At 47.2% G+C, this 22,077-nt stretch overlaps 1 protein-coding gene and 1 long non-coding RNA gene across 6 annotated transcripts in view; one reads left to right on the top strand and one right to left on the bottom strand.

Moving 5' to 3' along the window:
• SMPD4 (sphingomyelin phosphodiesterase 4) overlaps positions 1–9,822 on the bottom strand; it is a 29,816-nt gene extending 19,994 nt beyond the window's left edge. The window contains exons 1-9 of one of the 5 annotated variants that reach the window (XM_073313297.1): positions 9,725–9,822; positions 6,470–6,556; positions 5,848–5,934; positions 4,384–4,526; positions 4,161–4,236; positions 3,373–3,481; positions 2,784–2,836; positions 1,972–2,123; positions 407–539 (exon numbers count right to left, since the gene is read on the bottom strand). In XM_073313297.1, coding sequence (XP_073169398.1) covers positions 407–539; positions 1,972–2,123; positions 2,784–2,836; positions 3,373–3,481; positions 4,161–4,236; positions 4,384–4,526; positions 5,848–5,934; positions 6,470–6,508 — 792 coding nt within the window. In that variant the 5' untranslated portion in view covers positions 6,509–6,556; positions 9,725–9,822. The remainder of the gene's footprint in view (positions 1–406; positions 540–1,971; positions 2,124–2,783; positions 2,837–3,372; positions 3,482–4,160; positions 4,237–4,383; positions 4,527–5,847; positions 5,935–6,469; positions 6,557–9,724) is intronic. The other 4 variants (XM_073313299.1, XM_073313295.1, XM_073313296.2 and 1 more) reach the window with 4 other exon arrangements.
• A 58-nt stretch (positions 9,823–9,880) lies between these two features.
• On the top strand, positions 9,881–21,339 carry LOC140898827 (uncharacterized). The gene is made up of 2 exons (XR_012155116.2): positions 9,881–10,379; positions 12,003–21,339. It is a non-coding gene; the product is annotated as an uncharacterized LOC140898827 (long non-coding RNA).
• Positions 21,340–22,077: the final 738 nt, after the last annotated feature.

The following is a 22,077-nucleotide window of genomic DNA, read 5'->3' as shown; positions in this document are numbered from 1 at the left end:
TTCCCCATAAACATCCTGCGTACACACTATTACACTGTACAATCAATATTTCAGTTTAGCACTGGGGCAAGATATCAGGTTTTGAATAAATTCTTAGTTCCTCATATTTCTCTCCCTAAATAAGGAGCGACTTATTCTGGTGTAAGTTGGATGAGACTCAGGCCCCTGAAATCCAAAGAGTGACAACTATTGCTTAACAACTTAGCAGTGCCTTTTTATCTTATGTTTCTTTATATTATGTTAATAGAAAACAACAGCTGCACTGCTCAGTTCCATTAACAGACTGCAAGGTAGAAAGGAATGGAAAAGAAAGCGGATCTTTAGTTAGGAAAAAAGAGATTTACCTGCAAATAAGCTTTTTCAGCCATTCTAACTTTAAAAATATAAGAAAATAAATCAGACTCACTTTAAGCACTGTTTCTGATCTCCAGATCTCTTGGGAAGCAGGATCAGCATTCACTGAAGGCTGATGGGCAATGTGCCGTTTCAGTAGACTAGTGTGGTGTATGCCATAAGAAGTGAAAGGCACTGCTGGGGATCTTTAAAGAGAAGTTTATATAAATACCGAAGTCAATGGGCCTCTGTACAGGGACAGAGGTCATAGATTGTAACCACAAGGACATAAAGAAACTGAATAAGAGTTTGTGCTAAATAAAGCTACGTAATTAGAATTTTAAAAATTAAGCAAGAGGTTGCAATTACTAGCCACAGCATTAGTAAGTGTCCCGTGCCTATTTTCATTTATTATTTTAAATGTCACTATGCAAACCACACACTACATTCTGCAGTACACTATTTAATTTAGCCTGTCTCCTATTCAACTTTACTGTGAGGTTAGGCCTTCATTAGGCAGCTAAATCATTAACAGACTTTATTAATCCAGTTTAAGGTTGAAGAAAGCCTGAGAGAGAGCTTTTGGAAGGCACTCAAAATGCCATTGTTAAAAAAAGCCACAACAATATATATTTGAGTAAATAAACATTTTTGATGATAAAAATAATACATAAAAATACCAAATTCAGAATTATCTTTACAAAAATTATACATTCCCACTCATCCCAGATGAGTAAGATACCAGCTTTATCCCTATTAATCATTGTAGATTTTGTGCATGTGCTGGTAAATTTTCATGTCCATTTTGCAAGGCTAATTGAAGAGCATAAGTTAAAACTACACAGAGGCTCAAAAAACTTTAGTAAGAGGTTGAAATTCTTTCCTCAGGTCCTTCCCAGTTTGTGGCTCAATAAAATCAACATATATAGTTATGCATAGTCTGCCACCTAAACTTTGATAACCCTTTTGTACGCTGGATAGTAAAATAAAAAATTCTACCCAGGCTTTGTATACCAGATCAAGTAAGAAACCCACAACAAATGGTAGCTTGCAAGGAAACACTGACGCATTCTTAACTAGGACATGGAAGTTTATAGCAGCAGAGACTGAAGCTGGCAACGTCAAAAAGTTAAAACAGAAGATACTGTTTGCCAAAATTGTCTGGAGTCAGCAAAATTGTTAGAATGTGAGAAGTTCCTTCAGCTACAGCCAAGACCAATTCAGTTTCTCCCTGACTGCACGGCATATGCATTAAATGGTACAAGCCACTCCTGGGTGGATGGTGAGTGTGTCCCACACTAGTCACAGCAGGAGCCATAATTAGTGGTATTGAATGAAAAAAATCCAACAGCTACAAACCACATTTATAACTCATCTCTGGCTCCACTACTAAAGGCCAGCAAACTTTCAGGAGAAAAGTTTCTCAGCTTTCAGTGACCCCTGTATTATATCCTCCATTGTAAGACTATTATACAGGTACAATCATGTTTATTTTATGTATGCATATACACACAATATAAAAATGGTGGCATTTTCTTACAATATCTGGGGTGAGAACTCATAATTGAAGCAAGCCAGTTTTTGTGAGCACTGCCCATGCAGTCTAGCACGGATAACGCAAATTTACCAAGTTATTACCTAGGAGCAGGTGAAGGGATGCCCCCGCCAGGATTGGAAGAAGGTGGAGGAAGAACACTTCCTTCTGTAGGAAGGAACCATTTCAGGTATGTGTCCACCAGACTGAAGTAAGCGCTGTTTGAAGGGCTGACATGATGGGTGGTAGGAGAGTTCTGGAATATATACACACACCATATAGCTACAATAAGTAAATACACACACTGTTACAATAAGTCACTGGGAACAGGGATTTCAGGACCTGATAAATCTCATTCTGGGTCTGATGCAGGAATTACTGGATGAAATTCTATGGCCTGTGTTATGCAAGAAATCAAACTGGATGTTCATAGTGTTCTATTCTAGCTTTAAAGATCTGCATTTTCATGAGCTCTTCTGCAATGATTCAGTGTATTGAATCACACTTCACATCTGACAGCAACATTAGAGACTGCTAAAAACAAGGGAAGTTTGGTGCGCAGTATAAGACTGCCATGTGTATTGTTTGTACAACAAAGTACGAAAGATGATCAACATGCTCAGCAGGTATAAAGTAAGAGTGCACAGAAAGCTGAAGTTTCTATACCTCATTCATCCTCAGCCACCAACGATGGAATGCAGCACTGAGAAGAGGAAGATGTGTACCATTATATAGATGTGTATAATCACTGCCTATGTTTTCATCATATCAAATGGTATTTACAAGCAACAGGTGCAAGATTTAGTTTAACTAGGTGCTTGCATTTAGACAAGATGGAAGCTTTCAAAGTGCAGTGAAGAAATGGTTTGCTAGAATGATGCCACTTTAAAGGGAAAAAAGGATAAAATTTACTTACCCTTTGTGTGATAAGGCTTATTGCAAAGTAAAACATGTAATATTCAAAAGGATCTGGAGAGACAGAGTCAAGGATACAATAAGTACAGCTTATTGGAAACATGATATGAACTTATTGGCCTTTTAAATCTTCAGTATCTCAGTGCTAGTTTTAGAAGACTTTCTAGAGCTCAACAGCAAGTTCAGGTTTGATCTCTTGCTCTCTTCCCAGGTGTTTATTACACACTGTCAAGTAGTTTAGGTTTTTTCTCCATACCAGACAAACAACCTAGAAATATTTATGAAACATAAGGGCTGAAATCCCGGGCCCACTGAAGTCAATGGGAGTTTTGCCATCAACTTCGATGAGGCCAGAATATCATCCTAGAAGTTTTCACACATTCAAGATTTCAATGGATGACAAGTTTAAGTCTAAACATTCCTCTACTGTGATGGCAATCTGAACATAGCAGCATTGGACTAAGGCACATCACTGTACAGCTAAGTACAGTAAGCAAACAGCAGAAATGGATCTTGATTTCTCAGTTTTAGTCACTTAAAATATTAAAAGGAATTAAAAAATGTAAACCCTTCAATTGTCAAAAGGATACTGAGGGCCAAGTTCGAGCCCAGGCCTCCAGATGGAGGGAACTGGACTTTGTTGTGGTATAGTGAGCATTCTGGTAGGACTCGTTCTTGCATTGAAGCCTTCACAGGGCCCTGAAAAGAGAGGGAGTAATGAGATACCTACCAGACTACTAAGAATATGTGAATGAGTTTTTGAGGATGTATTCTTGTATTGGACTGTAAAAAGATGACTGGTTCTTTGTTCTAGACTGTGGCTATTTGGTTGCAATGGAAAAGTTATTTCATGAAGCTTCCATGGAAAACCTGTTTTCCTACAACCATAAAGTGTTATGTTCCATAACCAGGATGATAGTTAATCTTCATTAAACTTACAGAAATGAAGCATCTGAGAGATATGAGATGTTGTTAGAGGTGGGGATGCTTTCCAACAAGTTTGGAAGAGAAGTTTTAAACTCCATCCATTGGTAATCAAGACAAAAATAGTCTAGTGCCTATTTTGGCAGCCAAATAATAAAAAAGAGAAGTGAAATTTCTTAGTTGAACAGCACAAAAGTTGCTGATAGTAACATAAACTAACAGCACAACTTCTTAAAAAATCCATCATGACAATGAATGCTCTGCCTCTAACAGCCCTCTGAAACAATCAACAATCTAGAAATCCCATCTCCAGAGCCTGCTATGCTATGAAACAGTAATTCAAATACTACAGTGGCAGGTCCTATGCTGAACCCAGAGTATCTGAGTAAGTAACATTCCAATGGGTGCAACACCAAAATAATTTTCTCTTACATAACCTTTAACAGTTACTTACTGGAAGATAGGAGACTGGAAATTCATATCTGTACTCCTCAGCTTGGAGTTTGTAAACCAGCTTCATCATCGGGCCACTGTAAGCAAGGATGAGGAAAAACAGTGAGCATCTTTTTTTTTTTGGCCCCTTTTGTAGATGAATGTTTACACACGAGGAAACGTGTCAAATACTAGTTTATTAATTCACCATGAATTTTCCACTGCTCTAAAGTTGGCACATTTACCTGGGATCCAGGAAATCCAGCGCAATAGCATACTCTGTAGGATTCACTCTTCCATGCAAACAGCGAAGATTCCAACCTATGATAATGCCATCCAAACTACCAAAAATATTCTCCACTAGCCATGGGAAGATGGCATGCAGTTCCTACAGGAAAACAACCAGAAAAAGGGTTGGAGTCATAATAGATAAATAAAATTTTAAAAAAAGAAAGATTGCTGTTCAGGTGTAGATTCTTTGTCTGAAGAGTCTTAATTTCAGACATCTGAATGCAAGAAATATTTTCCACCAACTACACTCAAAATATGCATAATTTTTTTTATTTCCAGGGCACACTTCTATGTGCAGAACATTCAGTGGAAATAATTTAAAGAAATTTAAATGCAAACATATATTCCACCCCCCTTGATGTGAAGTTAGACTCTGCCTGTTTTCTAATTCCTTGATTCCCATCATTTTACAGACTGAACATAAGAACGGCCATAATGGGTCAGACCAAAGGTTCATCTAGCCCAATACCCTGTCTTCCAATAGTGGTCAATGCCAGGTGCTTCAGAGGGAATGAACAGAACAGGTAATCATCAAGTGATCCATCCCGTGTTGCCTATACCCAGCTTCTGGCAAACAGAGGCTAGGGATACTTCAGAGCATGGTTTTGCATCCTTGCCCATCCTGGCTAATAGCCACTGATGGACCTATCCTCCATGAACTTCTCTAATTCTTTAATGAATCCTGTTACAGTCTTGGCCTTCACAATATCCTGTGGCAAAGAATTCCACACACTGACTGTGCATTGTGTGAAGAAATACTTCCTTTTGTTTGTTTTAAACCTGCTACCTATTAATTTCATTTGGTGACCCCTAGATAACAGTTCCTTATTTACTTTCTCCACATCAATCATGATTTTATAGATCTTTATCATATCCCCCCCCAGTCGTCTCTTTTCCAAGCTGAAAAGTCCCAGTCTTATTAATCTCTCCTCATATGGAAGCTGTTCCATACTCTTAATCATTTTTGTTGCCCTTTTCTGTACCTTTTCCAATTCCAGTGTATCTTTTTTGAGATGGGGTAAGCAGATCTGCACATCATATTGTTACCATAAAAGTTTTCAATTTAGAGTGATTAAGGTAGCAGAAAACCTCATTCTTTATCCCTAGACTACTATGTTCCAACTCAACTGGTTAGTATCAGTCATGTGTCACATCTTAAAATATTAGTGTCCTCATATTTGGCATTTCAGTAGAGAATGAAAAGTATGATTAAGAATGTGATCAATTAAAAATTTGGAGTTTTGTAACTACTGGAAAAGTTAGGTAACTTTTGGGAAACTACTGAACTCATAAAACTTCACATAAGAATCTTAAAACTCTTTACAAAGGCCAGAATAAAGAGAAATATTTTTAAAATAATATTTTTATAACTCCACTGAGGCATAGCTTGGACTACATTCAATGAAAGGTAGCTGTACCTTGGCAGGAAAATCTTCAATGACTATCTCCAGATCATGACACCTCTGAGCAAAGGGCTTGTTCATGCAATCTGCCTTCAAACTGGCCTGTTATGGACAGAAACTGAAATCAGATCACTTCTTCAAGAGAAAGTAAAAAGGGCAACACTTACAAAGATCTTGGCAGAGAATTCTCTAGTTACAGTGTTAAATATTGCTCTTGTGAAAAAGCAATGGGCTGTCATTGTTTCCATCATAAGATTTACTCTAAACATAAGTATTTTTTAACTCAAGACAAATCTCAGATACAGGTTTTTTTACCTACTTGGATCTACATTACAAGTTTTAAATTAAAGAGCAAGTACTCAATTTGTGACCATTTAAGTTCTATGAAAATAAGACTACATGACATTTAGAATGGTCAACACACACTAGAGTATTTGAGAAAAGGAGCTGGAAATTTCTCAGTGCATTTCCACAGAATGCTTTCAGATTTTATGCTATACATTCTGCTTATAGATAAATTGTCAGGAATTAATATGTGGAGGATTAAATTTTCAAGTGATTATTTGGCAATTCATTAGTCAAAAGCAATATCACCACAAGACTTTCCTAACCTATAACCATCTGTACTGGCACTTACCAATAGGAAGCTAGGCTGTTGTAAGTGAGGGACAGCCATAACTGTCTTTCTACAATACCCCAAAGGAAGTGTGATCTCAGGAAACCACTGGAAAGAAAAGAGATAGAAACATCTAAGTGAATATTAAAATCTCATGTTATAACACTGCTACAACTCACTTTCTGATATATTCATGTTTATGCATGAAAACAGGCAAAATGCATGTTTATTATGTCTATGTGAGCTGGAGTAAACCAAGGCAGATCCCTGACAAAGGTGACTACGCTATAATTTCCCCAAAGTTGATAACACTGCACATTCGCATAGAAATAATACAGTCTTTTCCAAATAAACATAACTTGGGGGTTGGGGGAAGGATGCAAAAAGAGCCTTTGTTTAATTAGACTGCAGCCAATGCAGGGGCACAAAACCATCTCTAGGGGACACAACCTGTATGGCATGGACTGTATGGCGTGTTTATGGAAGCATCAGTCCAGCAAGAGAAAGAAGACACTATCCAGATGTGAGATTGTCTCCAAATAGCTCATGCTATAGCTCCCGCTGAGATGGTGGCTGCTGACACAGGGAACACAAGCACATTACCACCAGTTTCAGAGTAGCAGCCGGGTTCGTCTGTATTCGCAAAAAGAAAAGGAGCACTTGGGGCACCTTAGAGACTAACCAGCTCACTTCATCGGATGCATCCGATGAAGTGAGCTGTAGCTCACAAAAGCTTATACTCAAATAAATTGGTTAGTCTCTAAGGTGCCACTAGTACTCCTTTTCACATTACCACCAGCGGCTGAAGGGACCAAGAGAGACAGGATCCTGGAAGGTTTTATGTTTGTCGGGGAGTGGTGGGGCTGAGACCCCCTCCAGGGGGCTGGATATTGGGGGCCGGATATTGGGAGCCCTGCTTACAGCCTCTCCCCCCGGGACTGAGACCCTATCCAGGGGGCTGGATATTGGGGGCCCAGATTACAGCCTCCCCCTAGGACTCAGACCTCTCCAGAGGGCTGGATACTGGGGGTGCTGCTCACAGTCTCCCCCTAAGGCTGAGACCCCCTCCATGGGGCTAGATATTGGGGGCACTGCATACAGCCTCCCCCTTGGGGCTCAGACCCCTCCAGGGGGCTGGATACTAGGGGCACTGCTTACAGCCTTCCCCTTGGGGCTCAGACCCCTCCAGGGGGCTGGATACTGGGGGCGCTGTTTACAGCCTCCCACTTGGGGCTCAGACCCCTCCAGGGGGACGGATACTGGGGGCACTGCTTACAGCCTCCCCGCTTGGGGCTCAGACCCCTCCAGGGGGATGGATACTGGGGGCACTGCTCACAGCCTCCCCGCTTGGGGCTCAGACCCCTTCAGGGGGATGGATACTGGGGACGCTGCTCACAGCCTCCCCCTAAGGCTGAGACCCCCTCCAGGGGGCTGGATATTGCGGGCACTGCTTACAGCCTCCCCCTTAGGGCTCAGACCCCTCCAGGGGGCTGGATACTGGGGGCACTGCTCACAGCCTCCCCCTTGGGGCTCAGACCCCTCCAGGGGGCTGGATACTGGGGGCGCTGCTTACAGCCTCCCCCTAGGGCTCAGACCCCTCCAGGGGGATGGATACTGGGGGCGCTGCTCACAGCCTCCCGCTAGGGCTCAGACCCCTCCAGGGGGATGGATACTGGGGGCGCTGCTCACAGCCTCCCCCTAGGGCTCAGACCCCTCCAGGGGGATAGATACTGGGGGCGCTGCTCACAGCCTCCCGCTAGGGCTCAGACCCCTCCAGGGGGCTGGATACTGGGGGCGCTGCTTACAGCCTCCCCCTAGGGCTCAGACCCCTCCAGGGGGATGGATACTGGGGGCGCTGCTCACAGCCTCCCGCTAGGGCTCAGACCCCTCCAGGGGGCTGGATACTGGGGGCGCTGCTTACAGCCTCCCGCTAGGGCTCAGACCCCTCCAGGGGGATGGATACTGGGGGCGCTGCTTACAGCCTCCCGCTAGGGCTCAGACCCCTCCAGGGGGATGGATACTGGGGGCGCTGCTCACAGCCTCCTCCTAAGGCTGAGACCCCTCCAGGGGGATGGATACTGGGGGCGCTGCTCACAGCCTCCCCCTAGGGCTCAGACCCCTCCAGGGGGATGGATACTGGGGGCGCTGCTCACAGCCTCCCCCTAGGGCTCAGACCCCTCCAGGGGGATGGATACTGGGGGCGCTGCTTACAGCCTCCCCCTAGGGCTCAGACCCCTCCAGGGGGATGGATACTGGGGGCGCTGCTTACAGCCTCCCCCTAGGGCTCAGACCCCTCCAGGGGGATGGATACTGGGGGCGCTGCTTACAGCCTCCCCCTAGGGCTCAGACCCCTCCAGGGGGATGGATACTGGGGGCGCTGCTCACAGCCTCCCCCTTGGGGCTCAGACCCCTCCAGGGGGATGGATACTGGGGGCGCTGCTTACAGCCTCCCCCTAGGGCTCAGACCCCTCCAGGGGGATGGATACTGGGGGCGCTGCTCACAGCCTCCCGCTAGGGCTCAGACCCCTCCAGGGGGATGGATACTGGGGGCGCTGCTTACAGCCTCCCGCTAGGGCTCAGACCCCTCCAGGGGGATGGATACTGGGGGCGCTGCTCACAGCCTCCCGCTAGGGCTCAGACCCCTCCAGGGGGATGGATACTGGGGGCGCTGCTCACAGCCTCCCGCTAGGGCTCAGACCCCTCCAGGGGGATGGATACTGGGGGCGCTGCTTACAGCCTCCCCCTAGGGCTCAGACCCCTCCAGGGGGATGGATACTGGGGGCGCTGCTTACAGCCTCCCCCTAGGGCTCAGACCCCTCCAGGGGGATGGATACTGGGGGCGCTGCTCACAGCCTCCCCCTAGGGCTCAGACCCCTCCAGGGGGATGGATACTGGGGGCGCTGCTTACAGCCTCCCCCTAGGGCTCAGACCCCTCCAGGGGGATGGATACTGGGGGCGCTGCTTACAGCCTCCCCCTAGGGCTCAGACCCCTCCAGGGGGATGGATACTGGGGGCGCTGCTCACAGCCTCCCGCTAGGGCTCAGACCCCTCCAGGGGGATGGATACTGGGGGCGCTGCTCACAGCCTCCCGCTAGGGCTCAGACCCCTCCAGCCCCGCCCCCAATCTCCAGCCCGTTCTCCCGGGAGCCGGACCCCGGCGGGAGGGAGGGGGCGTCTCCCCACCTCGAGCGGGGGCCTCTAGCAGCAAGGAGCGGGAGCACATGCCCCCCGCCCCCACCTACAGCTTCCTGCCCCGCGGCCCAAGGGGCCCCTCACCTCGCCCCGCTGCCCCGTCCCGCGCTCTACCGCCCCAGACCATTTTCAATCCGCCGCCGCTCCCTCCTCCCCTCGGGACCGGCGCTGTCGTTAGACGTCATCCCCCTCTCGGCGCGTTGCAGTGACGCACTCTCCCCCCCCTCCCAAGCTGGTTGGCGGGCGGGAAAGCCGCCGGCGGCGCGAATGCCAGGGCCTGGCCTCGCCGTGCGCGTGGCTGCTGCCTGCGTCACGGGGCTCCCCTGCCCCCAGGGCCTGCCGCGCCGCCCTGGGGGTGAGCCGGGGCCCCCGGCCGCGCCTCCGAGCGCCCCCAGCGGAGACGGCGGAGGCAGCCTGCGAGCCAGGCCTTCCCCGCGGGCGGGAGCCGGGGCTGCTCTTTGTCTCAGGGTAGGGCCTGCAGGCCAGGGCCCCATCGTGCCAGGCCCTGAACGGCCCCCTCAGAGCTGCAGGGCCCTGGTGGTCCCCCCGGCGGTGCTGCCTGCCGCCCGCACCCTGGGGGCGGCTCTTTGCGGCAGAGACAGACCAGAGCTCCACAATCCCGAGCCAGGCTGCCAAACCCTGAAGTGGGTTTAAAACTGAGTTGGGAGGTTTTTATTTACCGTCTGGCGTTTGAGCCTTTAGGTTACAGTCGGATCATATTTTTAACTTCTCTTCAACGGTGAGAGCTAGGAGCAATGTTTGTTTGTTTGTTTAATGGAAGCTGAGATTCTTCCATAATCACTTCACTCCAGAAACTGAGGCTTTAAGAAAAATACTATCTATCTTAGGGGTGGGCAAACTACCACCCATTGGGCCGCTTTTATCTGGCCCTCGAGCTCCTGCTGGGGAGCAAAGTCTGGGACTTGCCCTGCTCCAGCTGGGGAGCAGAGTCAGGGTCCGCTCCACGCAGCTCCCGGAAACAGTGACACGGCCCTCTCCAGCTCCTAGGTGTAGGGGCGGCCAGGGGGCTCCGCTCTGCACACTGCCTCCGACCCTGTAGCTCCCATTGGGTGGGAACCACAGCCAATGGGAGCTGCAGGGGCTGTGCCTGCAGTTGGGGCAGGGTGCGGAACCACCTGGTTATGCCTCTGCATAGAAGCTGGAGAGGGTACATGCAGCTACTTCCTGGAGCCGGTTGAGGTAAGCACCGCCCAGAGCCTGCACCCCGAGCCTCTCCCTGTGCCCCAGCCCTGATCCTTCCACCCTCCGAACCCCTCAATCCCAGCCTAGAGCACCCTTCTGCACCCCAAATCCCCAGCCCCACCCCAGAGCCTACACCCCCAGTCAGAGCCCTTGCCCCACCCCCCTGCCCCCAGCCCTGATCCCCCTCTGAACCTCTTGGACCTAGCCTGGAGCACCCTCATGCACCCAAGACCCCTCATCCCCAGAGCCCGCACCCCCAGCCAGAGCCCCCTCCTGCACCCTGAACTCCTGATTTCTGGCCCCACCCCAGAGCCCACATTCCCTCCCGCACCCCAACCCCAATTTTGTGAGCAGTCATGGCCTGTCATACAATTTCTATTCCCAGATGTGGTCCTCTGGCCAAAAAGTTTGCCCATCCCGATCTATCTTCAGGACTCAATGAAATCACAAGAGTTGGCAACACTGTAATTGCAGCCACCATATCTCTCCTTCAGTCTGTAAAACTGCTCATTTTTCATGAAAACAAGCAAACCTAAATACCTGGGGGATTCTAAATGTGTGAAATCAAATGCACTTTGATAAAACCACTTCTACAGAGACATAATTAGCATTAACACCATTTTTTATCACTAATGAAGAGTTTGCATTTAATTGCTAGCTGAGGCAGAGAGCTTCAAGGAGGACAGGTTTGATCTCCTGCACGGTCGACATCAACTTTGAGGGCATCCTCTTTGAGGAGAAATTCATGGTTGTCCTTTCAGAGTAACAGCTGTGTTAGTCTGTATTCGCAAAAAGAAAAGGAGTACTTGTGTCACCTTAGAGACTAACCAATTTATTTGAGCATAAGCTTTTGTGAGTTACAGCTCACTTCATCGGATGCAGACTGTGGAAAGTGTAGAAGATCTTTTTATACACACAAAGCATGAAAAAATACCTCCCCCCAGGAGAGTGGGGTGGGAGGAGGTATTTTTTCATGCTTTGTGTGTATAAAAAGATCTTCTACACTTTCCACAGTATGCATCCGATGAAGTGAGCTGTAGCTCACGAAAGCTTATGCTCAAATAGATTGGTTAGTCTCTAAGGTGCCACAAGTACTCCTTTTCTTTTTATGGTTGTCCTTGAATCTAATGCCATCAACATGATGATTGACTTCACCAAGATCAACAGCTGTGGGATGCTGATGGACCTATTGAGAGGCACCTCTTTCCCATTGGCTACCAGTGAGTACCCCACACACTCCCTGCTTCTGGGATGAGGAGAGGGGAAGGTCAAACAGACGGGGGAGTGAGAACTTCACAGGGACCGTGCTGGATTCAGGATGGGCAGATTCTGCCTTGTGGCAAACCTGTATGATGGCTCCAGGGGGGTCAGAAACTTGTAGAGTTTTTCCCATCAGATCTGGTCTATATAGCTTCTACTCGAAGGACATTTCCTTTCCTCTGCCTCCCTGGATCTCATCAGGGATGGAGGAGGGAGGGAGCAGGGCCTGGAGGGGGCTAAGGAGGCAGATGTGGTTCAAACTCAGCATATAATTAACAAATTGAATCAATGTGACAATGAATGAGAAAAGAAGACATTTTTAAATTGCTGATATACCAAAGCTGGGACTCTGTGAATTAAACAAAAGAAATTGGGAATTCCCATTGATGGGAAGAAATTTTGATATAATTAGCATTTGTGAAACTTGGTGGGATGATTTGTGTGATTGGACTGTTAAAATCACTGGTAATAAACTGTTCAGGAAAGATAGAGAGGGCAAAGAGGTGGGAGGTATGCTACATGAAAGACACCATTACCTGTTTTAGAGTTATTGATAACTCAGAACTACTGGATCTTGGATGTGTGTGCATTTATGTGCTAACTAACAAAGCCCAAGAGGGGGTATTGGTGGGGTGTCTGTTACAAACCACACCGGAGGAAACTATGAGTTACATCTTAAGCATCTATCTGTAATGTGTGCAAAGAAAAACTGTGTTGTTATGGGTAACTTCAGGAAGATATGTGCAGGAGGACTCATGGAGACAGTACTAAAACATCATTAGAGGTTCTAAAAATTATTGGTAAGTTCCTAACACAAAAGTTATTGCCCCAAACCTAATGTAACTATATTGTGGAACTCCTTGTGTTGGATAAAGATAAATTAATCACTGAACCGAAAGTTGATGATTGCAGAGGGATCAATGATCGTGACCTGATTATATTCAATATGGGCAAACAGAGAACAGTCCCAGCCAGTTTGTTTATATATATATATATACACATACACACACACACACACACACACACTCAGTGCTTCAAAAGGGATAATTTTCCAAATTTGATGAAAATTATGAGTGAAATTGGTATAAAATTAAAACTGAAAAATGTGAATGAAAAGTGGGAGTTCTTTAGGAAGGGTTTATTAGATGACTTAAAAAGACAAAGTTCCATTTGGCTAAAAGCCCATCCTGGTTCAGTGGTGAAGTGAAGGCAGCAATATCTAATATATGGAAAAAAGGAGAAACAGGTACCAATCAATATAAATTAGAAGTTATGAATTGTAGAAAATTGATAAGGGAAGCTAAATGCATCAGGAAAAAATATGACTGGCTAAAGACAATAAGGAGCTTTTAATGTATATTAGGAACAGAATTAATCCTAGCAATGCTATAGGCCCATAATTAGATGGAGATGGTAAGATTGTTAACAATGTTAAGAAAAGGCAGAAGTGTACAATAAATATTTCTGTTCTGTATTTGGAAAGAAACAAGATGGTGCATTCATATCACATGAGGATGATAGAGTACATCCCAGTGCATTAGTAACTAAGGAGAATGTTAAGCAACATCTTAAAGGGATTAACATTTTTGAGTCAGCAAACCTGCCTAATTTGTATCCAGGAGTCCTAAAAGAATTGGCTTAGGAGGTCTCTGGCCTGCTTATGTTAATTTTTAATGGAGTACTGGGGAAATTCTGGAAGACTAGAAGAGTGCTCATGTTGTGCCAGTATTCAAAAAGGACAAGTGGGATGACTTGGGTCTGCACTGGGATGATGGGTAAGGTTAACCTAACAAACTCTGGGCAAAATAATGTAAAAGTTAATATGTGTTAAGGAAAAGTTAGCACATGTGACTCCATTTTGGTTTGGGGCCCACCATTGTTTAAATGCCAGCACATCATACACCAGGAGGAGTAATTCTTAGATATTGAATTCCTGTGAAAATCCTCCTCCTTGTTTCCAGCCTGCCTTGACTCCCAGTATCTGGTTTTTGTTAGTCTCTAACTCCCTGTCTTTTGGCCTTGATGTGAGGCCTCCCATCCTGATAATAAAAGTTACTGATGCATAGCTTTAGGACCATGCTGTGTAATTAACATACTGGTATAGCAGGAGGAATGCACCAAGCAGGGATAAGTGGTAGATAAGACAAGGGTTTGTTTATTGGCTAAGGTTTCCGATGCACGAGGGCAACATGCTTTGCTAAAAGGTATATAACCTTTGTATAATTTGCATTCAGGGTCCCCTCCTGGCTAGCAGGGGGGCACCACGCTCGAGCGTAATAAACTTAGTGTCTTTTGGGAACTCTGTAGTCGTGGACTTTGTTTCTGTGCCTCAGCCTAGATTCGAACTGTGCGTGACCTATCAGGTATAATTCGCAGCACTGGTGTGCGTGTCCTATCAGGTATAATTCGCAGCATTTGTGTGCGTGTCCTACCGGGTGTAATTCGTAGCACTTGTGTGCGTGTCCTACCGGGTGTAATTCGTAGCACTTGTGTGTGTGTCCTACCGGGTGTAATTCGTAACAGTTTTGGCGACCACGAAGGGACACTAGGCTCGCCCCAACAAGCGAGACTACACTCCTCCTCTCGGACAGCTCCAGCCGGCACAGGGTGAGTTCACCTTTGAGAACTCCGAGGAGGGGGGGGTGTGAGCCGTCGCTTAGGCGATAAGGTGGCACATTTTGTGTTCTTTTGGTAGCCCATTATGGGTTCTGGGCAGAGTGTAAGTAAGGGGACCCCTTTAGCTGAAATTCTTGAGAATTGGGGGAATATCTCTGGCACCCATGGGTTAGGCAGAAAGAAAGCTGTTATTTTATGTAAGGTTGAGTGGCCAGCACTAACAACTCAAACATCTGTTGAATGGCCACCGGATGGGTCCTTTGCTGGGGATACATTAACAACGCTTAGAAGAAGGCTGGAGGACAAAGCTCCAGCCCAAATGGATTATTGGTATGTATGGGACAACTGGGCTTATGCGCGTGCGAAAGGATGTCCTCTTTCCTCCTCCTTTTCCTATCTATCTCAGGGGTCTTCAGCCCCGCTCTGTGCTATGCCTGTTTCTTCTCCTCCCCGGCCTGTTTCTGCCCCTCCCCCGGCTTACCCTCGGCTTTCTGACTTATGCCTATCATCTCCTTGCTCGCCACCCCCCTGCCCGTGCGGGCCCACCATTGACCCACCGGTTACTCTGCAAGCTCCCCTCATTCAGCAACCCCTTGTTACTCATAATACGGACGGAAGTGAACAGTTTGCTTTTCCCTATGTTCACCGCCCTTTTGGCCCAGGCGATTTAGTAACATGGCAACAGCAGGTGCCTCGCCTGCGTGACGATCCAGAGAAGGTTCTGCAAACCATTCGGTCTGTATTTACCGCATTTAATCCTACATGGGGAGATGTCCAGGTAATCCTGGACACACTTTTTACCCCTGACGAAAAATATTCCATTCTGGATGCTAATAGGCATTGGGCAGGGGAGGATAGTACCCGGGCTTCTTGGCCCCTGACTGATCCCAATTGGAATCCTAATGTGCCTACTCAAATGGGCCTTTTAAAGGCAGGTAGAAACGGCCTTTTAGAAGCTGTACGTAAAGCTGGTAGTAAAACGGCTAACTGGTCTAAAATTCATGAATGTCAGCAAGAGCTTACTGAGCACCCCTCCGCCTTTTTGGCCCGGTTGTCCAAGCAAGTTCGTGTATATGGGGGCGGTATAAACCCTGAGGCAGAGGAAAACCGTCCTATGATGGTCTCCTTTTATGTTAATCAGGCAGCATCAAATATAAAAAAATATTTTTCTAAGCATGTGCCCGATTGGCCAGGAAAACCCCTCCAGGAGGTTGTCCGCCTGGCCACCTTTGTGTTTAACGGCAGGGACGAGGAAAAAGCACAGGAAAAACGTAAACAAAAGAAGGAGAAAGTAAGTATGTTAGCTGCTGCCTTGCAGGCTCCTTCGGGAAACCAGCATTGGCGAAGGCGCGGAGAGATGAGGGGAAGGGGGCATGGATGGGGGACAGGAGGAGGGGAAGGTTGGGATAGAATAAGGGAGGGGAATTGTAATTATTGTAAACAACCAGGGCACTGGAGGAGGGAGTGTCCCCTGCTTCCCCAAGGGGCTCCTTGAAAGAGCCAGGTAGAGGCTAATCCTTCTTTTCCCCCTAACGCCCCCCAGAACCTTGTTAACCCCCAGTGACTAGAGGCGGAGGTTTTGGGGACTTTGGGAGAGTTGGAATGGGACTTGGGATTACAGTCACAAATTTATTTAAAGGTTGGGGAACACCTTGTGCCTTTTCTAGTAGATACTGGGGCCACTCTCTCCACTTTAACTTTTGTTCCGGGCTCTCTGTCCGATACCAAGGTTTGGGTGCAGGGTATAGAAGGTAATCCCTGCCCGGCCCCTTTATCCTACCCTGTCCCTATCGAGCTTGGTTCTTTAAAGCTATCACGTAGATTTGTTGTAATGCCGGAGGGCCCCGCAAACCTCCTCGGGCGGGATGTGCTGGGCAAATTGGGGACACATATATATTGCGCCCCCAAGGGGCTCCGCATGTCCGTCCCGGACTCGGCGGTTGCTTCTCTTATGACATCGGTTACACCTATTCCTGGTGTCCCTTCTGAATTGTCCAGTGTTCCCCACGCTTTGTGGAGCACAAATCCTACTGATGTGGGTCTTCTTAAATCAGCAGTTCCAGTGAGTCTGAAAACGGGGCGGACCGCCTCCGTCCGTAAAACAATACCCCTTGCCGAGGGAGGCGGAAGAAGGCATCTCACTCCTTATTGACAGTTATTTAACTCAGGGGGTTTTAGTCCCTTGCAGTTCGCCCTGTAATACTCCCATTCTTCCAGTAAGGAAGCCTAAACCGGGACCAAACGGGCGTCCAGTCTATCGACTTGTTCAGGATCTTCGGGCTATAAATGGTTATGTTATAGCCCCCCATCCAGTTGTCCCTGATCCAAGCACTATTCTAACGCTAATTCCTCAGTCAGCCACTTGCTTTACTGTCATAGATTTGTGTGCAGCATTTTTCAGTATTCCTTTGCACCCTGATTCTCAATATTTATTCGCATTTACCTGGAAGGGTCAGCAGCTAACATGGACGCGTCTTCCCCAGGGGTTCTCAGGATCCCCTACTATTTTTTCCCGAATTCTCACCGAGGATTTAAAAGACATTGTTTTGCCTAGTTCGTCTGTCCTGGTTCAGTATGTGGATGATTTGCTAATCGCTGCCTCAGATTATAACGCATGTTTAATTGACTCTGTTGTTTTGCGTACTGCATTAGCTAATAAGGGTCATCGTGCTTCCCCATCCAAGTTGCAGCTGTGCCTAAATCAGGTAATTTATTTGGGTTTTGTAATTAGACCTGGGGAGCGCTTACTATCCCCTGATAGGGTGCGGGCAATCCAGGATTACCCACGTCCGACTACAAAAAAGCAGTTACGGGCTTTCCTGGGGGCTGCGGGGTTCTGTCGACCCTGGGTTGTGGCTTTCGGAGAATTGGTAAAACCGTTAGTTCAAGCTACTACAACACTGACCCTCGATCCTGTCTCCTGGACCCCGGAAATGAAAAATGCTTTTAAATCCGTCAAAAAGGCTCTGATCTCTGCGCCCGCCTTGGAATTCCTGGATTACGGTAAACCATTTTCTCTTTTCACTCATGAACGGCAGGGAGTGGCTAGCGGCGTCCTTTTGCAATACCTGGGGGGTCGCCCACGCCCCGTAGCCTATTATTCAGTACAACTGGACCCTGTGATTCAGGGCTCTGTCTCCTGTGTACGGTCTGTTGCTGCTGCTGCTGTCATGGTTGAACGGTCACGACCTATTGTTTTGGGGCACCCTCTGACTGTCTGGGTCCCTCATGAGGTTGAAATTCTTTTAAAACAGCATTCTACACAGGCATTGTCTCCACAGCGGGCTCATAAATATGAGCTAATCCTGTTGGCCGCTGACAACGTTACTTTACGCCGCTGTAACATCCTCAATCCAGCCACAATGCTACCCCTCCCAGAGGACGGTACCCCTCACCATGTATGCATGGATGTCGTCGCGCAGAATGGTAAGCCCCGCCCGGATTTAGCGGACTCCCCTTTAGTAGAGCCCGATTTACTTCTTTTCACAGATGGGTCCTCGTACTATTTAAATGGCCACCGGGTCTCGGGCTATTCGGTTACCTCTCAGGCAGACGTTATCGAGGCTGCCCCCCTACCACCTTCCTTCAGCGCCCAGGGTGCAGAGTTACACGCGCTTACCAGGGCTTGCTTATTGTCTTCAGGAAAAACTGTTACCATTTATACAGACTCTAAGTATGCTTTTGGGGTTTGTCATGCTACAGGCCAGCTCTGGAAGCAACGAGGATTTTTAACCTCCTCAGGCACAAAAATCGCTAATGGCCCTCTAATCTCTGCCCTTTTGGAAGCTATTCAGGCCCCTCGTCAGGTGGCGGTGGTTCATTGTTATGCGCACAGGCAGTCTAACAGTGTTGTATCTCAGGGCAATGCATTAGCTGATTCAGCCGCAAAGGCTGAAGCTCTACAGTTCTTGGCTCCTGCCCTACTTGCCTGGCCTTCTCTGCTAAGACTCGGCTCGATGCCAACTCAAAAGGGGGAGACCCTGGGCAAACTTCCCGTTTTAGCGCTTGCAGATGGACTACGCAGAAATGCCCAAATGCTCAGGGTTTCACCACCTCCTTGTTATAGTGGACCAACTTTCCGGATGGCCTGAAGCAATACCAACCAGAAAGGCAGATGCAAGATCTGTGGTCAAGTTCTTAATGAAAGACATTGTACCCAGGTTTGGTGTCCCTGAAGTCATTGATTCAGATCAGGGCTCACACTACTGCAAAGATTTTGGAGGAACTGTACCGGTGCTTGGGGATTATTCGACAATTACACACCCCGTACCACCCCCAGTCTGCAGGTCAGGTGGAGCGCATGAACCGAACAATAAAGACAATGGTAGCAAAGTTTTGTAAGGAAACTGGACTTAAGTGGCCAGAGGCCTTGCCTATAGTTTTATGGCATATAAGACGAACGCCACGCATGCCCCTAGGCCTGTCCCCATTTGAGGTACTGTTTGGGAGACCAGCTTTGGTCCCGGGAACTTACGTTCCTGTACATGCTAGCCTCTTGGATGGAAATGAAACTTTGGCCAGATATGTTGCTAGACTGCAAAAGGAGCTGACTGACAACCAGTCTGAAGCTCAGTTGTTTCAAACTGCCCCCTTAGGGTTACAAGTTCATTCCTTTAAGCCAGGGGATTGGGTAATGGTAAAAAAGATCCCCCGCACCGACCCCCTGGAACCCCGATGGGAGGGGCCGTACCAGGTTCTGTTATGTACTTATTCTGCTTTAAAAGTTGCAGGTAAAGGTTCCTGGATTCACCATAGCTACGTCAAGTTGGCAACAGAACCCCCACCTGACCCTGGCGAGCCAGCAGACGAGCCACTTCACGAATGAACACTACAACCAACCCATGGACTGAGCTTTCCAGCTACTGGGACCTTCATAGCCCACCAGGACTTTTTGTGTTCCTGTTTATTGGACTTACATTGGGGGTAGTGTTTTTTGTATGGTACAGGGGAGGATGTCGACATTGGTATGGTTTGCCTGGGGGATCCTCTCCCTATTCCCAAGTCCAGTACAAGGATGGGAGGGCAATAGCTTTTTAAATTTAACCCGTGCTATCAAACAGGGTGTAAATCGAACGCAGTGTTGGATTTGTATTCATACCCCCACATATTTAGGTCAGGGAGTCCCGTTGGTAGGGGTACCTATCCCCCTTAATCGAACGCTCCAAACCAAGCTATGGGCAAACACTACATTTAATTGAAATGTTACAATCCAAATATGGTCTATTGATATGGTGGCCCAGGGTAATTATGCTTTATGTGTGTCACGACGTAAGGGCATAGAAAATACAGTTTTTGTAGGGAATTTTGTAGGGTGCAAGGACACCACCCAAATCAGCTCTGGTGCGGGAGGCCCCTCTACCTACTCCAGAACCCCGTGGCCAGTCCCCGAGGGGTCTGGCTGGTATTGGTTATGCAATCACACAGCCTATAAGGTTCTCCCAGCAGGATGGTGTGGTACATGTACCTTAGGGGCTATAGTACCCGCCGTGACAGTACACCAGACCCTGACCCGGGGAGAGATCCGCAATCTAGTATGGAGGGACCGACGAAGTATTCCTTTAAACCCCCTTTCTTATCGGCCCAAAGGCTTTCACTCCTTTGTGCGTTGGTTTTTGCCATGGTTGGGAGTAAGCGAGCTGGAAAAAGCTATAGTTAACATTTCAGCTGCTTTGGAACTAATGGCAAATGCTACTGCAGATGCTCTCTCTGCCCTTCAAATTGAAGTCACCCAGCTATCCCAAACTACATTGCAAAACCGCCTAGCCCTGGATTATCTCCTTGCAAATCAGGGTGGGGTTTGTGCTCTGGTCAATTCAAGCTGTTGCGTATTTGTAAATCAGCATCATAGGGTGGAAACTGACATCCACATCCTCAAGCAACAGGCAGCCCTATTCCACCACATCAGCCTCAACACTACCAGCGCCGGATTCCAGGAGGTCTGGGACTGGCTCACCTCATGGCTACCGGATGTGGGGACTTGGGGACGGCGTATTTTGTATTTACTTTTTTTGATTGTTATTGTTTTTGCGTTATTTTTTGTATGCCTACAATGCTGCAGTATATGCTGTTGGCAGTTGCTAACCCTGCAGCGCGGTTACTCAGCCCCGATATAGCTTATTGACGTACAAAAAAAAAAAAGGGAGGACTGTTAAGGAAAAGTTAGCACATGTGACTCCATTTTGGTTTGGGGCCCACCATTGTTTAAATGCCAGCACATCATACACCAGGAGGAGTAATCCTTAGATATCGAATCCCTGTGAAAATCCTCCTCCTTGTCTCCAGCCTGCCTTGACTCCCAGTATCTGGTTTTTGTCAGTCTCTAACTCCCTGTCTCTTGGCCTTGATGTGAGGCCTCCCATCCTGATAATAAAAGTTACTGATGCATAGCTTTAGGACCATGCTGTGTAATTAACATACTGGTATAGCAGGAGGAATGCACCAAGCAGGGATAAGTGGTAGATAAGACAAGGGTTTGTTTATTGGCTAAGGTTTCCGATGCACGAGGGCAACATGCTTTGCTAAAAGGTATATAACCTTTGTATAATTTGCATTCAGGGTCCCCTCCTGGCTAGCAGGGGGGCACCACGCTCGAGCGTAATAAACTTAGTGTCTTTTGGGAACTCTGCAGTTGTGGACTTTGTTTCTGTGCCTCAGCCTAGATTCGAACTGTGCGTGACCTATCAGGTATAATTTGCAGCACTGGTGTGCGTGTCCTATCAGGTATAATTCGCAGCACTGGTGTGCGTGTCCTATCAGGTGTAATTCGTAGCACTTGTGTGCGTGTCCTACCGGGTATAATTCGTAGCACTTGTGTGCGTGTCCTACCGGGTGTAATTCGTAGCACTTGTGTGCGTGTCCTACCAGGTGTAATTCGTAACATATGGGATTCAACTGATACAGAATTAAGGATAAGAATGTAATTAATGCCAATCAACATAGTTTTATGAAGGATATGTCTTGTCAGTCAAACCTGATTTCATTCTTTGATGAGATCTCAAGTTTGATAAGTACATTACATTTATATAGGTTTCAGAGTAACAGCCGTGTTAGTCTGTATTCGCAAAAAGAAAAGGAGTACTTGTGGCACCTTAGAGACTAACCAATTTATTAGAGCATAAGCTTTCGTGAGCTACAGCTCACTTCATCAGATGCATATCGTGGAAACTGCAGCAGACTTTATATATGCACAGAGAATATGAACCAATACCTCCTCCCACCCCACTGTCCTGCTGGTAATAGCTTATCTAAAGTGATCATCAGGTGGGCCATTTCCAGCACAAATCCAGGTTTTCTCACCCTCCACCCCCCCACACAAATTCACTCTCCTGCTGGTGATAGCCCATCCAAAGTGACAACTC

This window comes from Lepidochelys kempii, chromosome 15 (assembly GCF_965140285.1).
Source record: "Lepidochelys kempii isolate rLepKem1 chromosome 15, rLepKem1.hap1, whole genome shotgun sequence".
In the NCBI taxonomy this organism is placed as follows: Eukaryota; Metazoa; Chordata; order Testudines; family Cheloniidae; genus Lepidochelys; species Lepidochelys kempii.
This window is presented reverse-complemented; position numbering and strand designations above follow the sequence as displayed.